The sequence below is a fragment of the Dendropsophus ebraccatus genome, chromosome 10 (assembly GCF_027789765.1).
Source record: "Dendropsophus ebraccatus isolate aDenEbr1 chromosome 10, aDenEbr1.pat, whole genome shotgun sequence".
NCBI classification, from domain to species: Eukaryota; Metazoa; Chordata; class Amphibia; order Anura; family Hylidae; genus Dendropsophus; species Dendropsophus ebraccatus.
Genome location: NC_091463.1, coordinates 94,956,985 through 94,967,418, shown reverse-complemented (window position 1 = coordinate 94,967,418; position 10,434 = coordinate 94,956,985). Strand labels below are relative to the sequence as shown.

Here is a 10,434-nt window from a genome sequence, read left to right as displayed (position 1 = left end):
TATTGCTTCTCGGCCAGTTGTATGGCTTTTAAGAACTTCGATTGGGTTTGTTTCTGGTTTGACTAAAGTACAGATGTTATGTGGGTGGTAACCTCATCCACTCTCTGCAGGCCAGCCATATCAATGCGGTGAGTCTGCCACCCTAAAGGAGATCCTATCATGGAGGAAGGCAGAAGAAACCATAAACCACCAGATCTGATAGAAGGCAGAGGACCATACACTGGATACTCCATGCATTATAGGTGCATTTCTGGGTATTATAGCCACAGGTTTGCAGTTCTACCATAAGCCCTAGATAGAGGAACGCACATTTAAATATAAAATTTGCAATTTCAGATGCAACTCACTACCTCATTGTGTACTGCCCCATGCCTCCGCCTGTGCTGGACTACGACTATACTATGATTATATTAAATTGAGAAAGATCTCAGGGTTAGTCCGCAATCGCAGGCCTAAATGACTGTGAATGGACCTACATGACCGAGTTACGGGGTAGTTAGGCATTCAGAGGAGCGTAAGTAGGAGGAAGACACCTCATGGTATGTCAGTTGGTTGAGTGTCTATGACTTATGTGGTCTCAGGGAAGAATCGGTCCTCCTCTTGACAAAGTTCTAGCTAGTTTCTGTGCTTCCAGATGACATTATTTATTTCCAGATATATAGTGATATGAGCTTTCATAGTACATTCTTGTATTATGGGACTCCTTTATGCCTCCACATATATAACCATACACCACCATGACGGTATGGCCTGAGCCATCAACATAATGTGGTAGCATCTGTCTCCTTATGGCTGGTCTATAAGGGTGGCCCCATGTGCGCCATGTAGGTGACCCCTTGGGCGGACAGTCCTGTGCCCATCCTTGCAGTTCATTCATAGTTAGTGATAGTATTTATAGTTCTTGGGGCCACAAATATGCCAATGCCATGATGCGCCCACCATCACATAACTGTATTACCATAGGAGAGTGCCAAGTTTAACTATACTGTGAATGAAGGGCTGAGCGGTGTGAGTGGACGTATGCTTGGTCTTTGTCCCATATTCCATGGTCACCTCCATCCTCAGGGCCGACATTGCTGTTGTATGTGATAACACATCATGAGCTGTGATCAAACAGTCACAATATAACCCAACCAGAGGATCCGTATCTTATCATTGGGGTCACTCGCCCTGATCACCCACATTCGCCCTGTATTTACTGAGCCATATATATGGATTGCAAGCTCTGCAGTCAAGGTTGCTGTAAAATAAACTAAGCGGCCAATCAGATTCTAGACGCAACTTCCCTTCTGGCTGCAGTCAGCACTACAACTTTTTTTCCCCTTGTACTGTCTCTTTAAATCATATCACATGGGACAGTCATTCAAACATAAGAATGCTATGGGTTAATGGGATTATGGCACCCAATCAGGAGCCAGCTTTAATTTACTAACTGACACAGTCAAAATGGCCGCTGATTGACTCTGATTGGTTCCTGCAGTGGACTCTGATTGGTTCCTGGACACTTTAGACTCTGTTTCATGAAGGATTCACCCACATGGGCGGACGTGTTAGCCTGAGCGTCAGTCTCTGTTTCTGCCTCTGTTTTCTATTATATCATGTTAAGAAAATAAACCCAAAGATTGTGCAATGTCTCTGCTGCGTCTTGTTTCTTTCTTGTGTATAAGACTGGTGTGCGGCTCCGAGCCTCCCTCTGTAGGCTATGTTCACACAACGTAAGTTTTGCATATGTTTTATACAAAACATATGTTTACACTCATCGTATATCCCCTGGCCGGGATTCCACCCGGCTACACGAAAAACTTTAGTTTTCTGCGGCCGCTATTCATTGAATAGTGGCCGCACAACACATGTCAGTGCTCACAATGGAGCGTGCGGCTCTGGCCGCACCCTCCATTGTGTGCAGCGGTGAATTGGGATGTGGGCGCACACAAGTGCGTCTGCATCCAAATTCACCAGAAGTGAAGATCATCTCCAGTACCGGCCGGGATGATCTTCAGTAACACCGGCGTTCTGTGACCCGTACGTAGTGTGAACCCGGCCTCATGGTGATTGCCTTCACAGCTTCACAGAGGGGAGATGGGGCTGTCAGGAAGGTTTGGCAGAAAGTCTTTACCTATATATATAGTCCAGGCGGTACACGCCTCCGCACCATCACACCTGAGGCCTAGCAGCAGGGACACTAGATAAGTCAGTGGTATAAGAACGAATAGCAGCCATTCTAGTCCTTACTATCTCTAGGGAAAACCATCCACATACATTGTGTTCTGTGTGTTTGCCATTTTCTTTAAGTCCTCTTCCTCTGTCTGACAGACATCATGGGGGAGATTTCTCAAACATGGTGTAAAGTGACTCAGTCGCCCCTAGCAACCAATCAGATTCCATGTTTTATTCCTCATAGACTCTTTGGAAAATGAAAGCTGGAATCTGATTGGTTGCTAGGGGCGACTGAGCCAGTTTCACTTTACACCATGTTTGACAAATCTCCCCTTATGTGTTTAAGTAAAGCTTATACATTTGTTCTTCCGAACCCCTGATACTTCCCGCCTCTAATATATCACCTTTAAGCACTGACCGCCCCCTGCCAGGCACCATTATCACCATCATCATAATCCATATAATTCACCTGTCAGTGGTTTCTATGTTATGACTGATGGGTGTATGTACATAGTGACTCAACAATAAGTATTTAAAGATGGACGTACCCTTCAAGGTGTTTTTTCTTTACTTCCTCAATAAAACTACAAGTTTTGAGGAAGTCTCTTTTATTACGTAGAGTAGATATGCCTCCTCCCCCCTATGGTTTCTGCACAGTCCCTGTAATATGGGCCATAGACATCAGATCAGCACTGTCCAAGCTGTCAATCTTCATCAAAACTACAACTCCCACAATGCACTACAGCCAAAAGTTTTTGGGGCATGTTGGAAGTTGTAGTTTCGCAGCAGCTGAGGAGTTGGCAGTCAGTATAGGCAGGATATGATGCAAGGTCTGTTGTATATCAGCTTTACTTTGGGGGTACCCAACTGATCTCAGGGGCTCCCCAAAATCTGCTAGTGATTATGAAAGGCTGATCCCACAATTCATCTTCTATCTAGGTTGTATAGGTTTATTTAAGAGAAAGGGGAATGATCTCCATCTCGCCCCAACAAGATGGTCACTAATCTCTCGACCATCCGGACTGCAGAGGCGTCTGCCATCTATACCGCGTGCTAACAGGAATCATTGGAAAGGTAAAGTTTGTAGTAAGCCCAATCGGCACAGTCCTGGAAACAGTAGGCCGGGTCTGGTAGACAGGGGTCCAAGTACACCAACTATCCTGAAAGGTGGACGAATAGTGAGGCCTGGTGGCCCCAATAGTTGCTGCGAACGCTAAACACACACAACTAGATCCATGTCAGTGCCCACAAGGCCTCGATTTCATAGAGGGAACAAGTTGCCGGCAGAATTTGCTGAATCAAGTGTGGTCCTGTGTGAAGTAAGACAGTGAGGCCTACCAGGTCTCCAGCCAGGCCTAGCAGAATTGCAGACGCAAGTTGTCCACCATGCACGAGGGGATTCAGGGTCGGACTGGGACCAAAAAGCCCACTAGCAGCAGCCCACAAATCCCACCAGCCCACACAGTTTACTGATTTTCACACAGTAATGTATAGAAATAAGTGCGCAAGTGCGTTACTTGGTATGTGTTTACCAATAAATCTACAACACCATCACATCCCCCAACCCCCCTCTTCCCCCGCGGTGGTTCATGACCATATCAGCGCACATAAGGGGGCTTTAGTGCAGGGGTTAATAACGTCACGTCACCTCCACAACACTTCGTAGACATTTGCATCCCATCACATCCAGCACTACCAGCTCACATACACATGTCCTCTTCCTCCTGTTGCGTCAGGCCATTGGCCCTCCCGGCACAGTGCAATTGTGCGTGAGTGACGTCTAGGACGCAGTTAACCTAGTGTCTGGCAGTGGCTCTGAGTTCAGCAACATCCCTCAGCAGCAGATTAAGCAGTTAGTGTTTAATAATGCAAAATGTAGTTATACAGACAGGGCGGCCCACCGGGCATTTGCCTGGTCTACCAGATTGTCAGTGCGGGCCTACAGGGGATTGTACTAAAAAAAAAAAATATCTACAGAGGAATTGCACATTGAGCTTTTGTCCGTCTGTATCTGAGTAACTTGACTATTAAAGATATAGAGAGAAATTTGGGAAAATTTGGAAACTTGCATTAAAGTAAATCTAGTAAAGACAAGTGTGAGTTTCTTGTTTCCAAGATACTGGCCCACACCATCTAGACGCCCCACCTTTCACCAGCCAGGAGACACCACACAGGGACAGCCCTGGGGTTACTACCACCACCATTGCTTTGTGTAACCCTCTCATCGCTGTGCAAGCCCAAGGTCTGGTGCGACCCCCAACCACCATGATCATTATCTACACAACCCACAAGGCCCCCACCCCATGGGCTGCTGTACATGTAACCTCTTGTAACCACCATGGTTGAGGCAAGCCCAAGGTCTGACCCCCAACCACCATGACCAGACCATGTAACTTGATGGCTACTACCCCCATTATCCTCTCATCCCACTAGGCCTTAGGAGAAAGACCCCCAACTACCATGACTAGAGCATGTAACTCAAGGACTACTACCTCCATTATCCTCTTACCCCACCAGGCCTCCACCCCCTGGGCTGCTGTTCATGTAACCTCTTGCTTCCACAACGGCTGCTGTATGTGAGAAAGTTCAGTAAACCTGTTTGTCTGGATTACATTGGGCTTAATGAGAACCAAGTATGTGGAGAGGGAAGAAAACACGCGGCAGAGGTGACTACGATAGTACTAGGATAGCAAAATAGTCTGAACCCCAGTCTGATACACTGTAACAAACCACCAGAACAGGAGAGAGGTATAAACCAGAGATGGGGAGCCGTCTTCCCTCCAGCTGTTGCAAAACTACAATTCCCATCATGCCTGGACAGCCTTCGGCTGTCCAGGCATGATGGGAGTTGTAGTTTTGCAACAGCTGGAGGGCTGTAAGTCCCCCATCCCTGCTATAGATGATTGTTTAGGCCGAATACAAAGTAACAAACCCTCAGCTGTGAGATCTAATCCCTCACGTTACGGCCGTACTTGTTCCAGGCGAATCCCTCCTGGATCTCCATGACTAATGTGCGGCCTTGTTCTTTAGAGATCCACACATCTCATCCGGCCCATCGAGAACATGTCATTCCTCAGCACAGAATTACACAAATTACCTCTACTTAGCGCACGGATGATCGTCCGCCGATGAGACGCCGTCCAGGCTCCGCGAGGTGACACAAGACACGACGGGTTCAATAGTTAACAGTGCTGAGCCATTAGTCAGCGACTAATTTAGAATAACAGAGCAGAAGAGGGCTGTATGTGTGACACATGAGCGACAAACAAGCCGTGATGTCATCGCTCAAACCCCTGATGACATCACCTGATTTACATATAATCAAATAATCGTCCATAGACTAATGTGAATGAGCAGTGATGTCATATTGTAGAATCCTGATGACATCATCTCATTTACATATAATCATATAAACAATAATACTTACTGGATGTGATACATGAGATAGCGGGCCCTCCGGTGATGTGTAATGGCCGCCATAGAAGATAAATAGACCTGCAGTGTACTCCTGTATACTCCAGCAGTGTACTCCTCTCTTCTGTATACTCCTGCAGTGAACTCCTGTATATAACTGCAGTGTACTCCTGTATACTCCAGCAGTGTACTCCTCTCTTCTGTATACTCCTGCAGTGAACTCCTGTATATACCTGCAGTGTACTCCTGTGTACTCTAGCAGTACACACCTGCTCCTGTATACTCCAGTAGTGTACTCCTCTCTCCTGTACACTCCTGCAGTGTACTCCTGTATATACCTGAAGTGTACTCCTGTATACTCTAGCAGTACACACCTCTCTCCTGTATACTCCAGATGTGTACACCTCGTTACTGTATTCTCCAGCAGACTACACCACTCTCTCCTGTATACTTCTGTAGTGTACACCCCTCTCCTGTATACTCCTGCAGAGTATTCCTCTTTCCTGTATACTCCTGCAGAGTATTCCTCTCTCCTGTATACTCCTGCAGTGTACTCCTCTCCTGTGTACTCCTGCAGCATACTCCTCTCTCCTGTACACTCCTGCAGCATACACCTCTCTCCTGTATACTCCTGCAGTGTACTTCTCTCTCCTGTATACTCCTGCAGTGTATTCCTGTATACTCCGGCAGTTTACTTCTCTCTCCTGTATACTCCTGAAGTGTACTCCTCTACTGTATACTTCTGCAGTGTACACCTGTATACTCTTGCAGTGTACTTCTCTCTCCTGTATACTCCAGCAGAGTACTCCTCTCTCCTGTATACTCCTGCAGTGTACACCCCTCTCCTGTATACTCCTCTCTCCTGTATACTCCTGCAGTGTACACCCCTCTCCTGTATACTCCTCTCTCCTGTATACTCCTGAAGTGTACTCCTTTCCTGTATGCTCAAGCAGTGTACACATCTTCCCTGTATACTCTTGCAGCATACACATCTCTCCTGTATACACCTCTCTCCTGTATACTCCTGCAGTGTACTCCTCTCTCCTGTATACTCCTGCAGTGTACTCCTCTCTCCTGTATACTCCTGCAGCATACACCTCTCTTCTGTATACTCCTGCAGTGTACACCTCTCCTGTATACTCCTGCAGTGTACACCTCTCTCATTTATACTCCTGCAGTGTTCTCCTGTATACATCTTCATGGTATATCGCTGTAACACGGTTTAATGAGGAAACAGTGAGAAAATCTTCGGTCATTTATTTATTGCAATCTCCAATCACAGTTTAGAAAACAGGTTGTAAGTGCCGCAGGTGCAGGTGACTCCGGTGACACCAGAGATGGATGATCCCTGAGGGGCGGGGACGGGGGCGGCGGCAGGGGAGGGGCTTGTTGTCGGGGGCGTCACACGTGGCTTCCAGCAGGACGGGAATCTGTGTTTAGCACAAGGGCTCTAGTGGCCGATATGAAGAATAAGGTGCCCGATACATGAGACATCCAGAGACGAGTGCTGAGAGAGACCCGGAGGATGGAAACGACAGAGAGAGAGACAGATAGGAGACAGACATGGAACCCACGCTCTGGAAGAGAGCTGTACGAGGCCACACAGTGTATAGACAGATATGTAGACGAGAGACAGCCCTGGGGCGGCCATGTTGTGGCAAGAGACGTCTCTACTTGTATAAGAGGTGCACGCGGCTCCCGTCACAGCTGTTCCTGCCCAGTTTGTCGCCCCCTTCAGCCACCAGGCATCTGGCCAGCGGGAGGCCCGGCTGGTAGAGGGAAGAGACCGCCCCCGAGGAGTTAGGGTAGTGATTGTCGGAGCAGTTTTCCCGCGCTGTCACCGACTGTTTCCTGCGAGAGCGCAACTGCTGGCGCAACTCCATGACCCGTTCTTCTTTCTATACAAGAAATAAAGCGCAACGGTGAAGGTGGCGCACTACACAAATTAAAGCCCCGCCCACCACACATAAATTACCATCATTAAAGGGGAACGCCGTCAAGATCTTTTTCTTTCAAATCAACTGGTTTCAGAAAGTTACATAAATTTGATATTTACTATTTAAACATCTCCAGTCTTCCCGTACTTATCAGCTGCTGTATGTCCTGCAGGAAGTGGTGTATTCTGGTCCAGTCTGACACAATGTTATCTGTCCATGTCAGGAACTGTCCAGAGCAGCAGTAAATCCCCATAGAAAACCTCTCCTGCTCTGGACAGTTCCTGACACGGACAGAGGTGGCAGCAGAGTGCACTGTGTCATATTTGAAAGAATACATCACTTCCTGCAGGACATACAGCAGCTGATAAGTACTGGAAGACTGGAGATTTGAAAGAAAAAAAACATTTTTGCCGGAGTATCCCTTTAATTATATAATACCCCCCGCCACTTCTGGCATTTAGTACTAATCCCAAGCCTACCCTCCCCTCCCCTCCCTTTAAGACCCTCAAGACTTTATCTTTCAGTCTCTCAGTATGGCCATGATCTCTGCTTGCTGTCAGTGAATAACTTATAGATGATGCTGGTTGCCTGATGATGAGCACTCCAGTCCATATGGTCTATTACAGAGATGGGGAACCTTCGGCCCTCCAGCTGTTGCAAAACTACAATTCCCAGCTGTTGCAAAACTACAATTCCCATCATGCCTGGACAGCCAAAGCTTCGCTTTGGCTGTCCAGGCATGATGGGTATTGTAGTTTTGCAACAGCTGGAGGGCCGAAGGTTCCCTATCCCTGGTCTATTAGGACATTATAGCCGTCATGCAATACCACATGTCTCCTGTAGAGGGCGCTGTCACCCCAGTATAAGCAGCTATGTGCAGGGGCCCCTGGAGCAGTGCTGTACTCTGTAGGAGCCATCTTACCTGACACGGCCCCTTTAAGAGTCCAGAACACATCCTGGCCTAGTCCGGCTCACACAGCTGAGGGTTTGTTACAGTGTAAACGGGAAGAAGAGGGTAAGGAATATAACTATAGTATATTGTCACCTCTGCGATGATCCTGCCCAGCTCCTGGTTCTCCCTCTCCAGTAGTCGGGACTTCTCCTCCTCGTTGTTGTTGGTGGATGATCCGGTCTTCAGGGTGTCCTGCTGCTCCGACTGCCATTCCCCTCTGGTGATGAGACGTCTCATCTGCAAATAACAAGGACAGGGCGGCTGAAGGGACGTCACCCACAGAGATCATATAGGGGGATGTCTGTGTTATTTCCCAGGGGTCACCTTATAGGGTGGACGGCTGGGACGGGAGGAGCCACAGTACCGGCCGCCATATAATACATGATCAGGTTCTGTTAGTTGTATCGCTTATTTATTCTTATTTCTCGCATACACTGAAGTTAGGCTGGGGTCACACTGTGTTTTTTGCAATCCGTTTTTTTTTTATCCATTTTTGCAAAAAAAAAAAAGATGAAAAAAACGCATGCATTTCTGTGCATCAGTTTTGATCCGTTTTTCCATTGACTTTCATAATAAAAAATAACGGATCAAAACGCATCCGTTTTTTTTTTTTTTTTTTTACGTGCACAAAAATGTAGTTGAGCACATTTTTGTGTATGTTAAATAGTTAAATAAACCAGCGTTTTGATCCGTTTTTTTTTTTTTTATAATGGAAGTCAAAGGAAAAACAGATCAAAAGTGATGCACAGAAATGCATCTGTTTTTTCATCGTTTTATTTTCAGAAACGGATAAAAAAAATGGATTGCAAAAACTTAGGGTACTATTACATGGCCCGATAATAACTGTAAACGAGCGCCAATTTTCTAGATCGGCGCTCGTTTACTGGGCCTATTACACGGCTCAATAATCGTTTAACAAGGGCTGCATGGACATCGTTACTGATGTCCTTGCAGCCCTTGCTTAAACTGTATCCATTACCTATCCAGGCTGCAGGGCTCCTCTTGCGGTCTTCTTCTCCCAGGGTCCTGTGCGCTGCAGCTCCAGAGCGGCCTGTCTTAGCTGACAGTCCACTCAGCCAATCACTGGCCGCAGCGGTCGTGAGTCAGCTGAGACAGGCCGCTGTGAAGCTGCACGAGCGGGACCCGGGGAGAAGAAGAGCACAGGAGGAGCCCTGCAGCCTGGATAGGTAATGTATACAGTTTGGAAATTGCGAGCTGCCGGCCGCGCACCGCTATTTCACGTAGCGATGCACAGTCGGCACCCGACAATTATAGGTCCAAACCTATACCAACGATCAGCTGATGATCGTTGTCATCGACTAATCGTTGTGTTTATTACACGGAGCGATATTTGGCCGGATAGGGCTGATTCAGCCGATTATCGTTCCGTGTAACAGGGCCCTTGTTCTTATTCATTCTTATTTCTCGCATACACTGAAGTTAGGCTGGGGTCACACTGTGTTTTTTGCAATATTTTTTTTTTTTTTTTCCGTTTTTGCAAAAAAAATTGATGAAAAAACGAATGCATTTCTGTGCATCAGTTTTAATCCGTTTTTCCATTGACTTCCATTATAAAAAAAATTAACAGTTCAAAACGCATCCGTTTTTTTCTACGTGCACAAAAATGTAGTTGACCACATTTTTGTGTACGTTAAATAGTTAAATAAACGGATGCGTTTTGATCCTTTATATATATATATATATATATAATGGAAGTCAAAGAAAAAACAGAAATGCATCCGTTTTTCCATCATTTTTTTTCATAAACGGAAGGAAAAAAAATGGTTTGCAAAAACTTAGTGTGAACCCAGCTTTAGTCTGCAGTGCAAAGAGTTAATATTACAGTATGAGGATAGAGGACATTGGTCACATGATGCCTCTCAGCCAATGAGAGAGTCCCTGGTCCAACCCTCTTTCTCAGGATAAGGGAGGATCTGAAGCAGCCTGGCTCAGGCCAGCAGAGGGCGCTTATCT

General features: G+C 46.5%; 1 protein-coding gene across 3 annotated transcripts in view; it reads right to left on the bottom strand.

The window, feature by feature from the left end:
• Positions 1-6,823: 6,823 nt before the first annotated feature.
• Positions 6,824-10,434, bottom strand: part of GABBR1 (gamma-aminobutyric acid type B receptor subunit 1) — a 106,618-nt gene continuing 103,007 nt past the window's right edge. For all 3 annotated transcript variants that reach the window (XM_069985495.1, XM_069985496.1, XM_069985497.1), the window contains 2 exons: positions 8,554-8,697; positions 6,824-7,469 (listed from right to left, as the gene is read on the bottom strand). In XM_069985495.1, coding sequence (XP_069841596.1) covers positions 7,242-7,469; positions 8,554-8,697 — 372 coding nt within the window. In that variant the 3' untranslated portion in view covers positions 6,824-7,241. The remainder of the gene's footprint in view (positions 7,470-8,553; positions 8,698-10,434) is intronic.